Source organism: Elephantulus edwardii, unplaced genomic scaffold, assembly GCF_000299155.1.
Source record: "Elephantulus edwardii isolate Elephantulus edwardi_28Jun2011 unplaced genomic scaffold, EleEdw1.0 scaffold00006, whole genome shotgun sequence".
Lineage (NCBI taxonomy): Eukaryota > Metazoa > Chordata > Mammalia > Macroscelidea > Macroscelididae > Elephantulus > Elephantulus edwardii.
Window position 1 is genome coordinate 21,142,169 of NW_006399756.1, and position 24,222 is coordinate 21,166,390.

General features: G+C 39.6%; 1 protein-coding gene across 2 annotated transcripts in view; it reads right to left on the reverse strand.

The window, feature by feature from the left end:
- Positions 1-24,222, reverse strand: part of ADD3 (adducin 3 (gamma)) — a 139,450-nt gene that overhangs the window by 22,130 nt on the left and 93,098 nt on the right. The window contains exon 2 of one of the 2 annotated variants that reach the window (XM_006879946.1): positions 6,136-6,359. In XM_006879946.1, coding sequence (XP_006880008.1) covers positions 6,136-6,330 — 195 coding nt within the window. In that variant the 5' untranslated portion in view covers positions 6,331-6,359. Of the gene's footprint in view, positions 1-6,135; positions 6,367-24,222 lie in introns of those variants that run through there. The other variant, XM_006879947.1, reaches the window with a different exon arrangement.

Genomic DNA, 24,222 nt, shown 5'->3' on the forward strand with positions numbered 1-24,222 from the left:
GGTTTTGATTCCACAGTGATGACTTGAGATGAGTTAACTTGAGCAATGTTGTTGTTGTGTGTACCGTCGAGTTGGAACTGACCCACAGCTGACCCTCTGGCAAGTTTTCGGAGGTTGTTAACAGGACGGGAGGAGACCGCCCATCCTTCGTCCAGTGGAGCAGCTGGTGGCCTCAAGCCCTGTGCCTTCGGGATTGCAGTGCAGCTTCTTGCCTCTAGGCCACCAGAGCTCCTTTAAAGAAATAGAAGGATCTAGCTCTTCACTGTTAGAGACTGCTTTAAACATTCACTAACAATACAGCAGCAGGGGAGTCGAGGGTGTGAGCTCTGTAGTTTAATTCCAACCCTACTTCTTAGCAGCTGTAAAACTCCAGGGAAGTTACTCCTTTATATTTCAACTTACTAAGCTATAAAATGTGGACATTACTAGTTACTTGACTTGGCTATTTTCTGGATTAAAAAAGACAAAATACAATACAGTAGGAATTTAACACATAACAACTGCTTAATAAAAAGTATTTATTAATTTCTCATCTAATTTCCTTTCCTCTCACATGAGCTGAGAATTTTAAATAGAAGGTTTATTAGTAAATTTGTCACTTACAAATACTTAGTAATATATGATTCTGATCACTATGGGGCTTGAAATGAATGAACCTCAATAATATTCACATGAAATCCACAGTTTTTAAGATAAATATACTAGAAGAAATACTATCAACTTGGACTGAAAGGAGCAATAGAAAAACCAAACTAAACTTGTTGCCATTAATACTTGTAAGGACACTGGAGGAATGAGTAAACAGCTCAGAAAGCTTCCAAGGTGCTATGTCTTTAAAGAAATAGATTAACACCACAGAGTTACTGGGGGTTTGAACTGCCACTCCTTTGGTTAGCAGCTCAAGTGTTTGGGCCCCTAAAACCGCTACCTGAAGGAAACAGGCTAAGAAAAAGACACAACAGCCAAAAGAGCCCACCTTTCAAGGTCAAGGATGACTTACAGGGCAGAGCCATGAGTCCAGAGGACAGAGCCAAAAGACACAGAGAATCATTCTTGGAAAGTAGTAAGTCTAAATCCTCTTCAAGGACTCCAAACACTTGAAATGATGGATTTCCAAGTTTCTATACATTTTTATTTTCTTCAAGCTACTCCTTTTTAAAAATAACAATATCTGCAGAAGTTATATCTGTCCCACTCAGTGTATGGAGTCAAACTGTCTTTAGTTCACAGATCAAGAGGAATTGTACTTGAAGGAACTGAATACTTAAGGAACTAAATAGGAAGAACATAAGCGGAGTGGGACATTATTTAGATACTGTGATTCTGGACTTAAAGGTCACAAGAGAGTAACACTCCGGAAGGGGGAGGTATTAAAAGAGGGTAAGTATATTTTGCATGTGGAAAAAAGGCCAAGAAATTGTCCAGAGAGTGGACTGTATTGATTGTGAAATAAACTGTGACCAGAAGATACATATACATTTGTCTCCTCCAAAGGTGGTGTTTCATTCCCTTCCCCTTGAGAGTGGGTGGAACTTAGTGACTCACTTCTAACTGTACAGTTGACAGATGACGTGTAAACTTTAAGACTAAATCCTAACAGGCAGGACAGGATACATACCCTTTCGGTGGAATAAGAAGAAATACATAGAGAACATGAGAACTGGCTGGTTTTGCCATTTTGCCAGGTTTAAAAAGAACTAGTTCAAAGTGCGATTTCACCACCATCAAAAAGGATGAACCAGAGGTACAGTCCATCCTTTGGGCCGGAGATCTCTGCAAAAATCAGAGAGCTACACAACTAGAGAAACGATGTGAGAGTGTTAAGATGGCACTAGATAAGATAGTGGCAGCCGTGGTGGCAGAAATCCATAGAGCAGTAGAAGATAGAGGTACTGGCTCTTTGTCTGTAAGCGGAGAAAGAGGAGTGCTTGCTGGTGGAGTGGGCACTTGAGAGGGCTTTCTGGTAGAGTAAGAACTGCCAGTCTATGGAGCTGGAACTGAGCACTTCTGGGCATATGCTCATGAGCAAAGTGGTAGTGGCACACAATTGGCAGAGCTTTGTAACACCTATCCAAGGAAGTAGAAACCAAGACCAAGGTCAGAGAAAGGCCTGCTTTTCAGCATAGCTAAGAAGCATCTGTCTTAACTGAAGATTGTATCCTGCATGTTCTTAAAGCTGAACTGTAATATGTTACTTCCCTAATAAATCTCCAAAGGAGTTTTGTCTTTGAGTTCTGTGTGGTCCTTGTAACACCTTATTGAACGCAGTAAAGAAGTAGCATGTACTGTGGCAGAGACAGTCGGTACTGGAATTGTTAGAAGACATGGGGACATGTCTGACCTCATAGGAAGTGGCTTTGTGCTGCTGGTAGGGATTCTTCTCCCTTATCCAGTGAATGCAGGCCAGATACCATCCCCCTCCTATTTGCCACACTGCTTTTAAATGGGGTTTCTTTATATATGTCAATGAAGTCATTTAAGAATGGTATGGTTACTAAGCCTACCAATCCCTTTCAGCGCTATTTTATAAAGGAAGCTCTGGGAGTACAGCTTGCAGAGAGCTGCACCATAAACCAAGGCCAGGCCCCTCTGGCAGTTCAAATTCACCAGCTGTTCCCTAGGAGAAAGATGGGCAATACACTCACATGTGATTTACAGCCTTGGAACCCTGCTGGAGGGCCAGCTATGGGTTGGCTCCAACTCAACTTTATGCTGAATGAAATATCTCGGTCACAAAAAGACAAATATGGATGGCACAATGCCACTGTTATAAGAGGACTGACATGATTAGATATTAATGTCATGACAGAAGTCCAGAAGGATGGGTAGCATAGTGGAGTGGACTTGGGGGGAGGGATTGAATAACAATGAAAGAATTTTTTCTTCTACGTTTCAAAAAGAAAAGCGAATTGGGGGAGGGGGCATGGGCTGGAAGAAAAGTGCAACAATGAATGAATGGAAATCCAAAGTCTCTGTAAACGTTCATGAAAATAAATTAAAAAAAAATATAAAATAAAAAAAAGGGAAGTATAGATACAAAGGGAAACTCCATGTGCTGACACATCAAAAAACAACTAAAGAAAACTAAGGGTTTCCAACAGCCATCAGAAACTAGCAGAAAGGCCCACAGAAGGAAGCTACACCACCAAGACCTGGATTTAGACTTTCAGTCTCCAAAACTGTGAGCAGGTAAGTTTCTGCTCCTTAAAGTAACCAATTTGTGGTGGTTGTTATAGCAGCTGTAGGAAACCAAGACATGAACATTTTAAGTGTTTCACAAGTGAAATTCAAATTCAACTGCAAATATGCAGGCAAAAGTACCACCAACTAATTTTAATTCAGCCTTCTCTGTTCCTGTCTGGGCAGAAAATATCTTTCCTACTAATGGAGGTTTGGTGGCTCAATGGTAAGGAACTGTGCAGCCAATGCATCGACCAGCTGCTTCATGGGAGAAAGATGGGCAAGCCCTTCCCATGTGATTTCTGTCTCTGAAAACCCACTGGAAGGTCAGCTATGGGTCAGTTTCAACTCAAAGGTACACAAGAACAAGTGAATAGGAAATGACAGTTGATATGCCCGCATTTCTCCATTATTTTATTAGGTTCCCCAGGCACAAATAAAGTAGGTAACTTTAAGGCAATTGATAAACAGGAATACATTTGAATAAAATAAATAATCCCTTCAAAGTTGCATCATCTTTAATTTAATGAGAAAATGATAAAACAAAACTTCTGCCAGCTTAGTTTACTCCTTTTCCTTTAAACTTTATAGTCAGAACTCAGTGGGCATCTTTGGAGCAGTTCTCAAAGCAATCTCAAAATGGATTATTAAACTTTTCAAAAATCTAGTTTTTTATCATCTTTTCAATTAACTGATATTACAATGATTTGTAGTTTGAAGAGTAAAGGTATACCTCATCCAAAACATAATCTTTTTAATTACTTGCTATGCAAGTGAAAGTCGGACAATGAATAAGGATGACAAAAGAAGAATCGATGCCTTCAAGATGTGGTGTTGGAGAGAAGAGTAGTGGATAGACCACGAACTGCCAAAAGGGAATATACATCTATACAAATACGTCTTGGAGAAAGTATTGCCAAGGCGTGCTTGGAGGTAAGGATGGTGAAACCTGGTCTCACGTACTCTGGGCATCTTGTTAGGCCGGGCTAGTCGTCGGGAAAGGGGCTGCTAAGGAGGGAAAGAGCCTCCAGGAGATGGAGTGACACGGTGACTGTTGATGATGGGCTTCAGTGTGACAGCAATGCTGAGTGTGGCACAGGACATGGCAGAGTTCAGATCCATTGTTCACAGGCTCGTTATCAGTAGTGGACGACTCGATGGCATAGAGCACCAATGACTTAGTAAATTAGTTCTTACAGGTGAAATGTCTTTAGAGGAGGGAATAAAATCTATTTTGGCCTGAATCAGTAACACGTGCTCCAAGTATTTACAAACACAGAAATCCAAGTTTGCACTGAACAAACGCTTACTCCCTCCTGAGTACTCTGGTTAACCTACTTTTTATACAGAATAGGTTTCTTTAAACTGCGTGTTGTGCTTAAGAAGTTCATCAGAGCTTGCGTTGCCTTTATAAGCTGCACTTCAATGCCTGCATCGAGGCCACTGGTATGGAAGCATTTCTTAGAGCAGAACTCCCCCTGGGCTTTGGACGCAACCTTTGTGATTAAATTCACAAGGGCACAAGACAGATGATTTACTAGGGTCACCTCAGGCAGCTCTACCCTTTGATGTTTATTTCAGTATCTGACATGGAAACCTAATATACTGCCAACCTATGTGTGCTGAACCCTCCCTTAAGGTAAGGCTTGAGATCCTGATTAGGCACCACAGGATAGATTCATTCTGTATCTACAGAAAGTCTACCTCAGGACGTGTGTACATGAACAACCCTCTGTTCTGGCGGGGTAATGTGCTAAGTGTTGGGCTGCTGGCCAAAAGGTTGACACTCTGAACCCACCAGCTGCTCTGCAGGAGAAAGATGAGGCTGGGCCCCTTCCACTAAGATCTGCAGGCTTGGAAACCAGGGGAGGGTCTCCACGAGTCAGAAGCCACTTGAAGGCAGTGCATTTGGCTTTAGTCTGGTCTCCTAGCCCACTTCCCTTCTATCAGCTGTGGCAAAGGACGGCTTTTCAGAGCTCTTGCTGTTAACTGTTCAAGTATGTTGAATCAAGCTAGTCTTTCCTTTTTCAGCATTCAGATGTGACCCCTGCAAATCTAGTGAAAGAGTGTATGAAAACGAACTCATGATTTTTTTTTAATTTCATTTCATTAGTTTTTGTGTGCACCATCAAATCAGAGCTGGCTGGAACAGGAGGAGATTGTTCCTCCTTCTCCAGCAGAGCATCTGGTGGATTCAAACTGGAACTCATGATTTTAACATCATCATGAGATCTGGGTATGGTTCCAAAGACAGACTTTTCAGCTGAGATACTAGGTTTGACAGGGTGCGTGTGTGTGTGTAAGTGTGTATCCTCACGGGTGTATGCAATATTTGTTGACGTCAGATGCCATTGGGTCAGCCCCCCCGTTCACGACAACCTCACAAATTCTGGAGCAGGACTGCTCCACAGAGCTCTCTTGACTGTGATCTTTATCAAACAGTTTGTCAAGACTGTTCTGCAGAGTTGTCCTCTGGGTCTGAAAGACCACTGCTTGTGTCACCCAAGCTCCTACATATTTAAAACACTAGGTTCCAAATCACAGACCTCCTCCAAACCCTTCTACAGCTGAGTGTCAAGGTACAGGAAGAAAGAAGGAAAACACGTGCATGTGACGTTGCTAACTCGTTTGCTGCTTCCCAACATTCCAGCCACAACTTTCTTTCTTCACTGATTTTTACTCTGAATTAATGATCTTCAGCTTTGTTCGCACTTCTATTCCCTCAGAAAACACACAAAGAAATCTTATACTACCCAAGACTAGCTTCTTATTAAAGGTCTGCAAGTCAGAAATATAAACAAGGTGTCTACTTCGCCTCACAAAGTTTAGGAACAACTGGCCATTCTCTTCCACCTCTCTTTTAACCTGAGGTTTAAGATACCCTCTACTTCAATATATTAAAGTTCATGCAGAGAAAGAAAAAAAAAATGACCTTCTCCTAACATGTCAACTCACAGGACTTTGTAGGATCTGAGTAACCCGCTTCCTCTGCTCCATCATATTGAAGTCTTGTCGTAAATCAGGAGACATGTTCCTCTCCCGGATGTATTCTGGGTCATTTTCATTGATGCGGTCAAAATACCTCTCTTTGTGAGGCATACTAGGAGGAGGAGGAGAAGTAATCACTCCTTGGCTGACATCTGAATTCATGCTTCAGGTCTGTTAGCCTCTCTTGTTATCTGCAGCAATAAACACAAAAAGGAGGGACACTGATGATTAAGTGCTCTGTATTCTAGTTTTACATGAGTCAAGCGGAAATGTCTTTTTTTTTTCTTTCCCCCTTTCTCTCCACTCTGCGTAACAGCAACTGTCTCAAGTAGTTTCCAAAATATATTAGACCAATTTTGTAAAACAGTATCTTAGGGAATAATGCTACACTGAAAATCAGTATTTTCGCAGTTAATGAAACAAACAGTTCTACTATGATAATACCATTAACCATCAATTTCATTTTTAAACCGAGTAATGATTATAGTATCCAAGAGAAGGGTGCCACATCTAGCGGCAGATTTTCAGAATTAGTGGGTAATGTTAATGCAACGTCTCTTCTGTTATTCCCGCTCGTATGTTAAACCAAACACTGGTTCTGTTTCATGACCATTACATTCTGTAGTGATTGCAACTCACTAAGACATGTGAGAAACACAACTCTGTCTCCCAAATCATTCAACAAACTCTACACCAAAACAGAAAATTAATAAGGCTGCCAGATAGTGCTTCAACTTTAAGTCAAACTCATTGCCACAGACTATCCAGTGGGTTTCTGAGGCTATAAATTACAAGGGAGGAAAGTGCCCATCTTTCTTCCACAGAGCTGCTGGTGGATTATTCTAATCACCAGGAGGTGTGGCCCTTGGGTTTAGCCACCAACATTTTCTATGCCACCAGAGTTCTTTCAACTCTAAGAAACAATAAAAAGAAGTCAAATGAACAGGTAGGATTCACTTAACTATAATAGAGTAATTCTTTTATGCCAGGGGAACAAATTCATTTGGGCTTTGCTACAGATGCGCTCCTAACTACCTTGGATGACAGGATAGTCATTATCAGCTCCTCCAAACCAACAGTGATTGTATGTGTTAGAGATGATGTCTTCTACCTCAGTGATTTTCAAGTTGTCTAGAGTGGAAGATTTTTCTTTCTTTGTAAACTTTCAATTCACTGTTGACTAATACTTCTCCAAGACACAAAAGAATATCTTTAGATGCCAGGAAAACTTCAAATTGTAAGAAAAGGTTCCAAAGATTTCCCCACCATATTTAGTACTTGTTACAGACTGCTAAGTCTGCAGACTGGCACGAGAGCAGGGCTCACAGTGTGAGTAATACAGACACAGCAAAGAGTAACCACACTGCTGTTAATAGGATGCTTCCTCCAGCTTTACGAAATGATAAGGTATAAACCAGCAACAGGAGAAAGGGAAGTCATGGCTTTAGTGACTCCCTTTCTCTAGCTGTTCTACCAAGCTGAGTATAGAAAACACAAGAAGAGATGTACAGCAAGAAAGAACAGACAGACATAAAAGCAAAGCAAACCAGAAAATGGAGAAGGTGATTCTGCTTGAAGAACACCTGCTCAGGCTGTGACTTCTATTCAAGTATAACCTACTCAAGAGAAATGTCTGAGTAACAGAAAAAACATTCTGACAAAATGGAACTTATTTAGTCAACTGATATCTGACTGGTAGGAAGAATTATTTAATGAAAATGTGGAGTTAAATGCAAAATTATCAAAATGTTCATTTTCCATTTAAGTAGAAAATCAAGACATTGGCAGGAGGGATGGGGAACCTGAACTACAGATTCTTCAGAAGTCCAGAATCCCAGCAGAACATTTATGCAGACAGATCTAGAAAGAAGGGTTCTTAAGAAGCAGTTCCTGCGAATGGCCAGAGACTTTGATCTTTTTTCTTTTCTTTTTAAAGAAACTCTCCTCTTTTGAACACAGTAATAAGTGACAGTTCACGCCTCTCTCTAATAATCGTCTTCTCTGACAGAATTCATCTCTAAAACTGCTTTGGCCTAACTATGGCCACGCAAACCAAGTGTAAGGCAATAAACATTCTTGTCTTAGCTAATTCAGGTCCTAGAAACATGAATTCATTCTGTTATAATAATTATGCATAACATGTTGAAATGTCATTTTATGCTAATTCTAAAATCAGTCTTAGGTATGTTTTAAGAGTTAACAAAAATATTTTACTATATAACAGAAGAGTCATGAAATTTCTTGAAACCATTCATATCACACCAATTTTCAGAATCTCACTTTTGGAATTTGAATCTTACGACTGCAAAGCAACCAGTGTGAAAACAGCATCACCACCCCCTAAACTCACTGCTTTCGAGTCTCTGAGGCTGTAAATCTTTATCAAACACTCTTCTCCCTGCAAGTGGCTAGGAGACTTGAGTTGATGCTCTTTCCCTTAGAAACCTAACTGGCCGTGAACTAAGCCATCAGTGTGGAGGAAAAAAAATGTTTTTAAAAGATTTTATACAATTGAGTCTTCTACATACAGATTAATTAACTGGGGGGAATAAAAAATAAATCTTGGAAAAAATGTATTCAACTAAAGAATAAATATATGCTCCTAAACTGTGTCTGTCACAATGTAAGTGGCCAATTTCTCTCTTCTATAGCATCTATTACTAATAAAATTATTCTGGTGGTGTAATAGTTTTTAAAAATCAAGTTGTATTGTGAGGAACTTGACTTAATATCTATAGCGTCTCTCGTCATGATCTTGCTATTATCCAAAATTCTGGTGCGCAGGGCACTAACCATAGGAAATTCTTTTTCTTCCTATCCAGTTGGGTTTCCAGAAATCCAGGGACATGATTAATTTTAGAATATAATTTTCTTAGAAGCTATTTATAATTCCTCATTCAATCACTTAGTCACTCACTGCCTTTGAGTTCAGGACCAACTCACAGCTGACCCTCCCGCAGGTTTTCATAAGCCGGAAACTGTGTGTGAGGAGACTGTCCACCCTTCTCCCACAGAGCACCTGGTGGTTTTCAAGGGCACGCTTCACACAAATTGAAGGTGTGTGGCAGCCTTGAGTTGAGCAAAGGACGTGCCCCCAACAGCATGTGTTCCCTTCTACTCACAATTCTCTAATTTTTGGAATTCTTACAATATTTTTTCCTGAATGCTATTGCACACTTATACACATCATTACAGTATAAAGTTTTACATCCACTGTGATCTAAAAGAATCTGTTTTATTTGTTTTATGAGAGATATCTGCTTTACTGCAGTGAGCTGGAACCAAACCCACAGTATTGCCAGGGCTTAGAAAGGAATACAAAGGAGGAGACAGACAAATGTGTTCACTCAGCTGTATAAAACAAATGGACCACCTCAGGAGAGATGTTGCCTTCAGATCTTCATGGTTCTTCCATGTTAAGATCTGTACCTTACAAAGAAGGACCCTTAATTTGGCTTCATAATCATCACTTTCAAGACTTTTAAAACAATAACCAAGTGTCCCTTACTCTGTTGTTGTTAAGTGCTGTCGAGATGAGTACGACCCAAAGTGACGCTATGAACAATAGATCTGAACCCTGTCAAGAAGACAAAGATTTTTACCACTGGACCAATAGGCAACATAATGATAGATGGAGAAAAGCCTGAAACTGTCAACAACTTTATCTTACTTGGATCCACAATTAACACGCTTGGGACCAGCAGTCAGGAAAACAGGAGATGTACTGTACTGGGAAACCTCTCTGAATTACTGAGGAGTAATGATGTCAGTTTTAGAACTAGGATGCATCTGATTTGGCCTATAGTTGTTCCAATCACTTGCTAAGCATCTGAGAATTGGATAATGAATAAAGATGACAGAAGAATTGATGTGTTTGACAGGACTATGTCATCAGACTTGGTGCCTTGAAATTTTTTTTTAAAGGTAAAATGATAGATTTATTAGACTGTTACATCCTAAAGGGATAGACCTTCCTCCTTGAAAGGAAAGGGGAGAGGGCCCCTTGTTCCCTTTGAGTCTTAAGGAGTCACAGAGAAACTCCACGTCAATTTAGGAGGACCCTCATAAAGTCTCCACAAACACTTTTATTATAATGGCGAGATCCTTCCCAGCAACTCACTGTTGTCCAGTCAGAACAGGCTCAGCGCTGACCCCTCCAGTGTGTTTTCTGAGACATTAAATTGCACAGAAGAAGACTGCTCATCTTTCTGTCATAGAGCAGCTGTGCTGGAGAAGAGCACTGGACATCCCATGGGCGGCCAAAAGAACAAACAAATATGTCTTGGAGAAGGTGCAGCCAGATTGCTCTTTGGAGGCAAAGATGATGAGGTTTCGCCTCATAAAATCTGGGCATGTTGCTAGGAGGGGCTATTCCTTGGAGAGGACATGATGCTCAGAAAGGTGGAGGGTCGGCGAAGGAGAGGAAGACCCTCCACAGGGCGACTGACAGAGTGACTGCCGCAACCAGCTCTAATGTGTCAGAGGATGTGAGGATGGCATGAGACAGGCCAGGGTTCAGATCTGTGGTTCCTTAACTTTAGTCACATTTCAAAACAACCATTAGTTGGTGAGGTTTTATTTTGCAATAGCCCATGGGCTGAAGACTTCACAGACCTTAACTCATCTACTCCGCATAATCCTATGAGTTAGGTTACTACCTTCACTTGACAGATAAGGAAAGAAAGGTACAGGGAATTAACTTGGCTCAGGTCAAACAGGTAGCAAGTGGCGGACGAGGGATCTGAATGTGTGTCTGTTTCATTCCCAGCTCCATGTGTGAATCACAACCCAGATGCAGCGGTAGCTCAGATCACAATGTCAGTGGTGCGGCAGCTCTGTGGGGAGGCTCTGCCCAGGGTCGGAGGCCAAAGTTATGAGAACTGGCACTGCCTGGAACGGAGTCACAGACTTATCGTCTCAGTGGTTTGTTCGAAAGCCACCAAGGACGGACATTTTAAAGGTAGTGACTGGTGGGAGTCTAGCTTCTCTCAGCTTGAACAACGAATCCTAAACATGAATACTTCTGCTTCCAACTGATACCCTGAAACAGCTCAGCTCAGAGCTTGCTCTTTGTCTCTGACCAACCTGTTCTAATTGTACATACACACACATGCTTTCTAATACTTGAAAGCAATGAAAACCAGTATGAACACCAGTAAGTAAACATTTTTCTTTTTTTAATTATTAATTTTAATGGAAGTTTACAGAGACTTAGGGTTTCCATTCACTCATTGTTGCACTTTTCTCCCTGCTGACTCCCTCCCCAAGCAAACAACATTTTCCCCAATTTACTTATTTTTTTAAATTCATTATTGTTGCACATTTTCTCCCCCTTTAAAAAAATATCTTTAAAAAGTGTCCATTGAATGGAAAATGATGTCAAAGGCAGATTAATGAGTGGGGTGTGGGGAGGAACCATCCAGCAATGTTGTAAAACTTGTTGTCAACATTATGGGCTTTCCTCTGATGTGGTCTTGGGCCAAGCAGATTAGAAACAAGATATGAGGCATAAACAAAATCTAGTTTTAAAAATCTTATCCAAATATTTATGTAGTAATTACCCAACATGTATGTTTAAAGAACATGAGGTTCAAGGCACAAATAGATAAAACATTTTAGAATAGTGGCTTTGACTTTGTTTAAAAGCAGCAATCCACACTGTGACACTGTGACACTGTGACACTGTGACCTGGTACTGACATACAATTACAGGAGAGTCAGATCTGCAATAAATTCATGACACGATACTTTCCCTACTATGTGGTATATTTTAATATATTTTTCCCCCCAAAGTGACTAATGGATTGTAACTCATAATTTGAATAACACTTTTTTAGAAATTTTAACTTTTAAATTATGGCCATATGAGACATAGATAGAATGTGTGTATGTATGTGCAGTAAATGTGGGATGGGGAAACGAGAGAGAAAAATCAAAGAGTTAATTCCACTGCTTGAAAGACACTCTGAGAAAATGGGAACTGACACACAGAGACTTATTCACCAAGGCTCACAGCAGTGCTACTGACCATTGCAAGAACATGGAAACAACCCAAATGTCCAACCACAATCAAATGGATTGCAAAACTGTGGTACATTAACACAATGGAATACTATGCAGTACGCAGGGGCAATGATTTAGAAAATTACTACAAAACTTGTGAGGGACTGGAGAGCATTGTTGCTGAGTGAACTAACTCTGTCCCATAAATGTGGTATAAGATCATTATTGTAGAAATAGAAAGATAACTAGTAAAGCATGTATGAGGATTCAAGAGCGGGGAGAGTATGAACAGAGAGGTGAGGATGGGCGGGGGAATCACAGAGTCACACAATTTGATGGGGAGAGGTAGGGAGACGTGGCTAAAGGAAATGGGAAAGATCTGGTGGGGATCTGGAAAGACAGATAATGGTGGGCCTAGTTCAGTGGTGATTAATTTTATAAAATATAATGAATGGGAATGATGGTACGAAACACAATGTGAATGAAACATAGTATGAAACACAATGTATACAAACTTTGTAAGCAAACAAATATAAATTTTTTTTAAAAAAATAAAAATTTTAGATGGGCGAGAGTAAGAAATGATTCCTTGATTTTTTTTTTTTATTTTTGGCTTGAAGAAATGTTATACAGAAGGCTATTATCTATTTCTCTACACATGAATATTTCATAATACTTTTTTAAAAAAATGTATACTTTATTTGGTATCAACAGGTTTGAACATATTATTTTTTTTAAAAAAAAATTCCATTCATTCATTGTTATACTTTTTCCTCCCTATCCCCCTCCCCCAGTTAACTTTTTTCTTTGGAAAAAAAGTTCTTTCATTATTATACAATCCTCCCACCCCCAGACCACTTTACTGTGCAACTCTTATTCTGGACTCCTGTCACGCCAGTAATACCCAATCATATGCTTCTTTTATACAGTTCTCTCCATCATCTGTTTCAGTGCTGTGGACATTATTTATCCCTTCTTTTCTTAGTTTTCCCCAACCCCTATATCAGTTATGTTCTGTAACAGTGGCATTATACAGTATTTGTCTTTTTGTGGCTGAGATATTTCACTCAGCATAATGTCCTCCATGGTCATCCATTTTGTATAATATTTCAAGAGTTCTTCATTTTTCAGTGCTGCATAATATTCCATTGTGTGACTATATCACAGCTTCTCTATCCATTCTTTTGTTGATGGGCACTTGGGCTGTTTCCAAATCTTTGTTATTGTGAACAAAACAGAAATAGACATGGGTGTGCATATATCTGCTTGGGTGGCAGTTCTGGTTTCTTTAGGGAATATTCCCAGTAGTGGAAATGCTGGGTCAAATGGTATTTCTACTTCCAACTTTTTGAGAAAGCACCATACTGCCTTCAATAGTGGTTGTACCATTTTACACTGCCGCCAACAGTGAATCAAGGGTCCAGTCTTTCCACAACTTTGTTAACATCTGTTGCTTGCTGCCCTGTTAAATTTTGCTATTCTTACTGAGGTGAGATGATATCTCATAGTTGTTGTGTAAAAATATTCTTAATAAACAATATTTTTGCCATTTCCTTCTAAGCAAGAAATTAAAGTTGAGAAAATTAGTAGGTCTAAGAGGTATGACTAACATGAGATCAAAAGTACGTAGAAGGAAACAAAGTATCTGTATGCAAAGATGTTGTCAGGCATCCTTGAGTAGACTATGATTAGTGAAAAACAAACTGTAACCCTGTCTGTCCGAGAGCCATCCTCACAATCGCCACCATGCTCAAAGCCCAATGCTGGCAGTCACTGCCTCAATTTATTTCACTGATGGTTTTCCTCCGCTTACCCTCTGCTTTCCCAAACACCTCCTTCTCCTTGGACTGGTGTCACCTGACAACAGGTCCAAGTATGTGAGACAAAGCTTCACTTTCCTCGTCTCTAAGGAACACCTTGGTTGTACTTTAGTCTATATTTTCAGTAGGCCACAGTATTGTCAATACTCTTTGCCAGCACGACTATTCAAAGACATTGATTCTTCTTTAGCTGTCCTTTCTGACTGTCCAACTTTCAAATGCATTGGAAGCTACTGAAAATACCAAGGCTTGAGGCAGGTGCATCTTTAAACAACATCTTTGATCTTTAGAACTTTAAGGATGCCCTTGGCAGGATACCTACCCAATGCAACATGACTTTTTACTTTCTGACTGCTGCTACCATTCAAATAGATAGTTAACAATTTGCACTGAGCTGTATGAGTGTGATCTTTAAGAAGCTAGCTAGACTCAGAGAAAATGTTACAATAATGTCTTTTTACCCAGAAGAAGGTTTTCCTCACAGGGCAGTGTCTGACCATATGAGGCACGCAGCAATGTCAGCACTGGACAAAGATGAAAGCATTTTAAAGACCTCTGAGGATATTGTGAATGGCTGTTTATAATTCCATGAACTGGACATCTGGAAAGTTCCATTTCTGGGGAGGTCTGCTTTTTAAAAACAAATACCTATATTACATATACTCTAAAAATATAGCTACTTAAAGATACTGTAAATGCTTACTTATAACTTTTATTCAGTTTATTAATCACCCTCCATTATTACTATGCATACACAAGAAAAAGATTTTTTTTACAAATTTTCCATATACTTGCTGTTGCTGTAGTTGTTATGTGCTGTCGAGCTGTCTGCAACCCACAGTGCCCCTATATACAGTGACTCTGAAGCCTGCCCTGTCCTGAGCCAGTCTCACTGATTCTTACATACCAACCTCCACTTTCCCAGTTACTGAATATCAATCCATCTCATCCGTGTCTTCCTCTACTCCGCCCTTCTGAGCATGATGGCCTCCTCCGAAGACTGGTCCCTCCTAGCCACATGCCCAAAGTATATGAGATGGAACTTCAAAATCCTGGTCTCCAAGCCTCCTTAAAATAATACTGGAAGGCTTTATTCTTCTGACTCAAAGTAATAAAATGTCCCCAAAATGAGGCTCTTTCTCCAAACAAATCAGTGCTCTTAAAAAAAGTCCAGACCCTAAAAGACAGACTGAAGAATTATTCTAGATTCAAGGAGAAAAAGGAGACTAAAGAGATGCGGCAATTACATATAGCATACAGTCCCACACTGGATCTTGGATTAGGAAAAGGTTCTTAGTGAGACAGCTGGTGAAATTAGAATAAAATCTGCAAATCTCTTAACAGAATTTACATCAATGCTCATTTCCCAATAACAGTATCAGGAATGTGGTTGCTATCATCTGGGAAATCAGAATGTAGATAGAAATTCTTTGTACTGTAATTTCAACCTTCTTGTAAATCTAATTTCAAAATTAAGAATGTAAAACAAGCTTGCTTGTGTGACTGAACTCACCCCAATGTGAAACAAATTTAATCCCAACATGGCTGTTGTTGCTGTTGTTGATAGGGGCCATCAGACAGGGCTCACAGCAGCAAGTCCATGATCAACAGAGCTGAGCCCTGTCGTCCTGTGTGAGCCTCACGGTTATGAGGCCATCGCTGCATTCACTGTGTCAACCCATCTCACGGAGGGTCCTTCCTTCACCCGCTTTTTTTTTTAAAATTTTTATTTTATTGTTTTTGTGTGAGTGTACTATCAAATCAGATCTGACTGGTACAGGAGGAGATTGTCCCTCCTTCCCCGGCAGAGCATCTGGTGGATTTGAACCATGCGCCTCTGGGATTGTAGTTGCAGCTCCTTGCCCCTAGGCCACCAGAGCTCCCCTTCACCCACTTTTTTGACTCAGCATTGGTGGCAGGTGCACTGCCAACCTAAAGGTATCAGGCTCAAAGCTCTAATCTACCAGCTGCTCCCTGGGAGAAAGATGGGCAAGCTCGACACTCTGGTGTGATTTACTGCTTCTGGAAAACCCTCAAGAGGGTCAGTCCCGACTTGCTGGTCACACAGTAACAAGAAGTTGTACGAACAATTTAATGTGCGGCCATTTTAAATCCCGACACAGAATTCAAAGGTAACTAGTACATTTTCAAGACATTCCCTAAATCTCACAGCAGTCAGCTTTTCCCTCACCAAAGAATTTTTAGAAGTTTCTCACAGTTAAGATATAAAAGAATAAGAAAACTCACAAAAAGGACATGTGCATGAAATTAAAGCCATGCCCTCAAATCCAATTAAGATTTATTAATACAATAACTCTCAAGACCCAAGGCCAGCAACTAGGTGAAACAACATTCTATAGTTTGATTTTTATATCAGACAATAAATTTTATCGGACATGTGTTTTAGGCCATGTGTTTTGTAATGCTGCACAGTATTAACTCAAAGTGTTCACAGACTGGCAAGCAGGTTCTAAAAATATTCTAGGTAAGTATAGTTGAAATAAAAATCGGTACCTTTTTAAATAATTATGAAATATGTAGCTTTGGGACTTGACAGGGGGCAGAAGCTGAAGGCGCCACAAGAAGGTTAACAGAGACTGAAGGGCATAGAAAAGATTGCTACTGGAAGACAGAGAAAGGTTGTTTAGATAGTGGTAGAACTGGCCAGTACTGATAACTAGAAAACAATACTTTGGTGAGTCTGGCTAAAGATATTTCTAGGTTAGGCAAAGCACAACTGCCCATTGAATTGTGTTCTTTTTTTTAAAAGATAAAAACAAACCCTAAATTTTAAACAACTGTAGCTAAAAAAGAATATATTTTCCTTATACTCTTTATCCAGTTTCTCTCAATGGTAACATCTTTCAAAACTATTATACAATGTTACAATCTGGTCAGGAACATTTATACAGTTCATAAAGAACAGCTTTATAAGCATCAAGCATCCCTCTTGTTGCCCTTACTAAGATCCTCCTGTCCTCAGAACTTCTTTAATCCTAGGCTACCACTAACTCTCTATTTCTAGAATTCTGCCATATAGTATATATGCATAAAATCACATAATGTGTAACCTTTTGAAATAATTTCCCCCACTCAGCATAATTCATATCCTAGCTGTTGTGTGTACCTTTTTATTACTTAGCACTGTTGTAGAGTGGGGCTGTGTCATCTGTTAATTATATCTCGGTTGTTCTGTAAAAATGTAGAAATGGCGCAAATGTCCATCAACTGTTGAATGGATAGAGAGAACCGAATTTCCCCACCTGTAGACAGACTGTTATGTGGCAGTAAGAAGAAAATAAGTACTAAGACATTTTACAACATGGACGAATCTTGAAAACATGATGCTAAGTGAAAGCTGCCAGGCACAAAAGATCACATACTGTATGATTCCATATACACAAGATACTCAAAAAAAGGAAATCCAGAGAGCCAAGGAAGTAGAGGAAGTAGAAAAGTGGTTACTTAAGGCTAGGGAGGGGTTGAAAGGGTAGAGAAGGCTGCTTTGGAGAATAAAAAGCATAGCCACTGCTTTCTGGAGAGAAAAAATGTTTTCAAATTGATCATGATGATGTTATCACATCTCTGACTCTATTTAAAAAACTGCCTTGTGCTTTGGAGACAGAAGAGTAATCAGTCTGATGGGACCCTAACATCACCCAAGGCGGCTTCAAGTGACCGGCAAAGCATCACCATACTCTTGGAGAAGCCCTGAGGATGCATGGATGTTGTTGGTAAAATAATTTACTTTCTTCTTAAAAAAAACCAACTGACTTGCACATTTAAATGGCTTAATTGTATGGTCAATAAAACTATTTTTAAAAAACTCAGTCTGATCACTTCGCAAGCCTGGGGTTGGGAACAATGTTTTGTTGTCTTCACAATGGTAGAACAATGAAAAAAAAATCCCCACCTCAAACTCACTGCCTTGAGTCAGAACCAACTCACAGCTGATCCTCCAGCAGGTTTTCAGAGGCTGTAAATGGCACAGGAGGAGCTGGGGTAGATTTGAACCCACAGCGGCTTGGTACATCGTCCCACAGTTCCCTCACAACAGCAGAGTACCCAATAAATGGTGGCCCAGTGTAATTATGCTACTATACCAAAGCTCTTTTCAAATTAATTAGGTCTGTATTATTTGTAGGCTGGGAATGAGGAAGGAGGGGAGAAAACCTAAAACTTTCAAAAAGTTATTACTTACAAGTCTTTCAAACTTAAAAATTCTTGGCAGCTTTCTCTAGAACATAAGCAAAGAGATGGCTGTACTTTCAAGTGCCAGGCCTATTGTTCCAATATTTAAAACAATAATACAAAATATATCAAGACTTCAAAGCAGCATGTTTGGGCAAAAACTTAAAACCACCACCACCACAAATACATCAGTTTATTCAGTTATAAATTTTTCTGTTATAAAGTCAGTATAAAATCATGAAGAAATGCAAAGTTCTAGGGGCTTGCAACTTGCCCACATTACAAGCTCAAGATAAAATTAATGAAAAATGGAAAAAACAAACAAAAATCCAAAACCACCAGGCAGTGAGTACATGAATGGTACTTGCTAAAAGCCCAAATGGAAGAAGGTGTAATATCCTCACAGAGCGCCAGGATAGTACTGCTCTCGTGGCTACTGTTTGTATGACAGGCCTCTCAGGATAGTTCAGACTAGGCTTGAGGTGCAGCTTTTACAGATGACAGGAAATCACACTAAGGTGTTGAGTGATTCTTCTAAAGCTATTAAAGCTTAAGAGCCAGAAATTGTTATGCAGTCAAGAAGAGTAGCTTTTCATTTATATGACCAGGCCATTCATCCACTGCTCTTTGCTCAAAATTTATGCCAGTGGTGAATACAACAAAGAAAACATGCCCTAGAAGTCTGCCAATGCTTGCAAGCAGGCTTGGTTGGTATGGCGGTGTGTCCAGGACGCTGTTATTACACATTAAAAAAAAAAATAAGTGTACAAGTGACGTGGTAAGATAATGGTAGTTTACATGAATCCCTAAGGAGTAAGTCTTTGAGTAATTGTAAGTTATTAAAGATTAAAAAGTATATATTAACATGTTGCCAACAAGGCAAGGATCTGCCCTTTATTTAAGTTCTTTGAAAGCTTTGAAGCAAAAATTAAGAGAGCATCCTGTCCAAATCTTCTGTTTCCTGTGGTAGATAACTGACAAAAGAAATGCTAGTGGAGGGATATGTGCCCAAGATCGTGCACCAGCATGAGAGACGGTCTGAGGGCTCCTAGCCCGGGACTCTTTCCCACTGAACCATATTGTCTGTTCGTAATCTTTCGCCTTACACATTGGGTTTGGGGTTTTGTTGTTTTTCCTGTTAGTACAAAGCAAACCATATAAATGGGATATATAAGGACACTGAACATGAGATGATGAGCAGATAGAGAAGTTTAATGAGGCACAAAAAATAGTTCTGGTTTTTGTACAAAGAGGTACAAAAACCTTTTATGATATCATAAAAGTTTCATACAATTTTCAGTTTGAAACAAACAGGAATGAAATGCAGGGTGAGGGCCCTTAAAATGGCTCAAGAACATCTGAAGAGAAGTCCATTTGGGCCATGGCCAGTACCTTAGAAGTTCTGTTAATTAGTGGATGATGCTAAGAGTTAATAAATAAGAGTTTATTTATTATTATAAATAAAAAAGGCAAACAGAATTTTTTTTTTTAAAAAAAGAAAGAAAACCAACCCAAAACAACCCACTGCTACAAGCTGATTCAAATTCACTGGGATTCTGAGGCAGTAAATGGGAGGTGACTGTTTCTCTCTCTAGGAGTAGAGGTGAATTCACACGGCCAATCTTCTGGTTAGCAGCCAGCATGTTATGCATGGTACCAGCTGTGCTCCTTATGTGCTACCTGGAAATTATTCAAAGAGCACTGGGATTTCTTCACTCCAGTTCAGAAGATTCAAGTTCATACTTCTATCTTTACAGTTACTTTTAAAAGGTGGAGGACCTTTAACAAACGTTAACAATTTGTGTGTGCTATAAAGAGTACACGTTTGGAAAAATCATCTTAAAGAGGAAATGACCCTCAACAAGATGGCCTGACACAGTGAATGCAAGAATGACTTGAACACAGTGAAGGCTGTGAAGTTGAGAGAGGCCAGGGCGAGATTTCAAACCATCATTCATAAGGTCACTATGAGTTCCAGTCACCTGGACGGTACCTAACAACAAAGAGTTATGAACAAAACAAAGGACCAGTAATAGAAGTAGGTGAAGAGGTTGTTGTTAAATGCCGTAGAGTCACTTCTGATTCACAGCGACCTATGCAAACACTGTCCACTGGTGCACCGTCCTCACAATGCTTGGATCCTTGGACCCTTGGCTGCAGTCACCGTGACCCTCTACTGTGGTCATCTCCCCGAGGGGCTCCCACTTTTACACCAACTCTTCACTTTACTAAACAGATATCCTTCTCCGGGCCTGGTCCTTTCTGACAACACATTCCAAGTACATGAGACAGTCTTAACATCCTCACTTCTCAGTCGTGTTCTGGGTTTACTTCCAAAACAGATTAGCTTGTTCTTCTGGCAATCTATTGGATAGTCACTATGCTTGACCAATATCGTCATTCAAACATACCAATTCTTTAGTCTTCATACTCACTGCCCAGCTTTCACATGCATATGAGGTGACTGAAGAGACTGACGGCTGGGGTCAGATGAACCTTAGCGCTCAAAGTGACATCTTCACCTTTTAACATTTTAAAGGTCATTAGGAATCATTAAAGATGACTTGACTGTGTGCTTTTCTGCCTGAGGGGCTCATGTTCCAGCTTTCTATCAGCCAGTGTTCCACTGGTATTCGGAAGTTTTTCCTAGCCTCCCTGGCCTAATCTCCTCCCCTTCTCCTACCCCCCCCCCCCACCATATTGTCAGGTCTGTCTTCTCACTCTGTCCTGTCTGGAGGCTCTGCTGAAACCTGCCCACCATGGATGATCCTGCTGGCAATGTTCAAGACCAGAGAAATACCTCCCTGCATCACAGCAATACACCAGCCACCACAGTACAACACACGCGTGCATGCATTTAATTCAAACATGCTGATTTAACACAATATTTTTAATAGTCAGAATGTTTGAGGTACAGTGCTCTAAATGGATTATCTCAAAATACTTCTCAAGAGTTTATGAATAAAATTTTAATTTCGTCTCTTTATAGGTAAGGAAACTGAGGTTTAATAATTTAACTCTGATTACTCAAAGTCCTTCACCAAATGCAGAATTATTCCTAGTTTAAGATCTTGTTAGGGGTGAAAGAGTCGGCCAAGAGACGGAATGGCTCAAAATACTGTCTTGTCTCAGAGGTATACACAGCTATCAGAGACTTAAATACTGCCTTTATTGTAAGACCTTGGAAATAAAGGATCACAATACTGAACACCACATGGAAATGGTAAATATTCTCAAAATAACAGCAAAATATGTATGGAGCAAGGCATGGCTTCCAAGCTGGTATAAATTTACAAACTAGACTCTCTCCTACTTATTGTAGATTAAGACTGGTCCAAATCAGTCTTAAACTTCTGAATGCCCGCTCCCCACCCCCCATTCTTTTGAATATATCTTTAAAACAAGACTCAATTCTAATATTTATCATAAAAATCTAGCAAACTATGAATCCACACTTGCTTAGTAAAAGATATTGCTCATCTGAATCTTACTTAAAAATTCAACTTTCAGTCATGGAAGGGGAAAAGTTATTAAGAATATTATTAGACTAGTAATGGTAAAACCCTCATCAAGTTATCAAGTATCCTGTCCTCAATGAAAACGGAAGCAGCTGAATGCTGGACCACACGACTCCTTACAGCAAACTCATTATTCATTTTTTTTTTAGATTAAATTGTCAAATTATAAAGAATAGCTATGAAAGTATTTGTTTCAAAATTTATTTTCTAAACACTAGTAGTATTATGAAGTATATTAAATGATCTCAGCATACATGAAAAGAACTTCCTTGTGACTGTATGATTGGATATAACCAGTATCATCATAATAATAGGGTTCAAAACTTAAGTGCAGAGCAAGGAGTACAAAAATATCAAATGATGCTTGCCAGGTGAACATGATCTCAGGGGTGATCAAAAGGCTAAAAGCATTCACTGAGGAGCATCACGAAGGATGAAAGTACCTATACTACCTGAAGGCTACTTTATTAGTTCATAGTACCTGTTACAGAATAGATTTTTGTACTTGAAGAAGGGGTGTGGGGGGAGAGAGAGAGAATAAAAAGAGAGGCAGTTACTCGTTCAGATATTAGTAAGAGTAGAAATAACATTTACCGATAACCAGACAAGACAAACACTGCTTAACATCACTGTTCCAAAGCAGGACTGACACGGGGGCATAGGAGGAGAATGGGAAAAGAGTGGATAGATAATGAACACAGCCCTGGAACAGATGAAGAACTATTAAAAAGGAATACATGATTAGGCATTACATGTAAGACAACAGTCTAGAATAAGAGGTGCATTGCAAGAGGATGGGGCAGGGGGTGGGGACAACTGTGCAACAACGAATTGTTTTTTAAAAAGTGAAATAAGGGAGGGTAAGAGAATGGGAGGGAGAAAAATGTACAACAATGACTGAATAAATGAAAATCTAACTCTTTTGTAAAGTTTCATTACGATCCCAATTAAAATTTAAAAGTTTATTATTAATTTTTATAAATTTTAGAAGAAATAAAAGGGAGATGTGGAGCAGAGTCCTCAGGGCTGCACATCTCTTGCCTTTCAAATTCTCCCCCCCCCAAATTCAAATTTTTGTTCCTTGGGAGAAAGACAGGCAATCTCTTCCCCTGTAATTTACAGCCTTGGAAACCCACTGGAGGATCAACTATGAACCAGTTTTGGCAGTGCAAAGAGACAGCTAATAAATAAAGGTTAAATGTACCAGTTACAGAACTCGCTTATGGGGCAAGGTTATACACTTGAAAGTTCAGAGGAAGTGCATTTTTCTTAAAGTCCACAAACTTAATCATCATCATCATCTAGCATCGACTCAAATTGTTCCCACTGTGAATCAATTGGAAAAGCAAATAGGAAATGACGTTTTAAAGACATGTAGTCTTGTAAAACCATCAATCCCTGAGAGGCAGCCTCTTGAGTATCTTGCAGAATCACAGACCACATGGCGCTGGGACTTTACTCTCCTTTCTACAAACTATGTTTGCGAGCTCTTTATAGATGTTCTCAGCCAGCATTTGTCTTCAGCATGGAGTTTTTAGAAATGGTCAGGAAACAAAGAAAAGGCTCGCTCAGCTCTCAAAAACAAGAGGAGGACACCCCGCCCCCCCCCAGTAGGAGAAGTTAACAGAGACCAGCAGATGCATTACTCAAATGTGCCTCTCGGACATTTTCATTTCTATTACTGAGTCCCCTGGTATCAGTGAAATTTTTAAAATCTGAGATCTAGGAAACTATTCAGAATTTGACAGCTCATGAAAAATGAGAGGTTTGTAAAAGTTAAATCACTGGGGGTTATGACTTTTAAAGAAAGATTCATTGCTCCCAATTTCTGCAGATATCTTAAATAGCTGACTCTTTTATTATGACTGTCCTTCTGCACAAAAGACAATTTGAAAAAAAAAAACCCTAGCTCTCACATAGTTCATAAATTAAAGTCTGTTTAACTATCTGTATAACACTTAGCTTAACATTTTTAAAGCCTTTCCTTTTTTGAGATGTCAAACTCTAATTATTGCACAACCACTTTAGAAATGTCACAAACGCATGCAAGGTAAAGCTGAATCAAAATTCCTAACTTCAACTTACCTACAGAAGAAATGTAAGCAATCCTGCAAAGCCTAGAATTAAAAGGGAGTTAAGGTTGCAAAATAAACCCTTCATCTAAAAGGCTACTGGAGACCACTGGCACAGTTCTCTAGATTACTAACTCTATGTCTCACCCCTAACGACACCGGCCATTGTGCCCAGTGGGGAAGAGGAGAGCTGACTGGAAGGGCCCAAGAATTAAAAAAAAATATTGAGGAAAAATACATACAATTTATAAGGAGTACAGGGCATGAATACATTCCAAGAATTCATTTGATCTACTGATTTTACAGTGTAAGATTTTTTTCACAGCTATACCTTACAAAAAACCAGCTGCAAAAAGTCAATCTAACAACCAGGTAACTCAACATATCATTTCTGAAAGGAGTCTGATTTAAAGAGGGAGTTCCTGCCTTCATACTTGGGCCAGTAAGGAG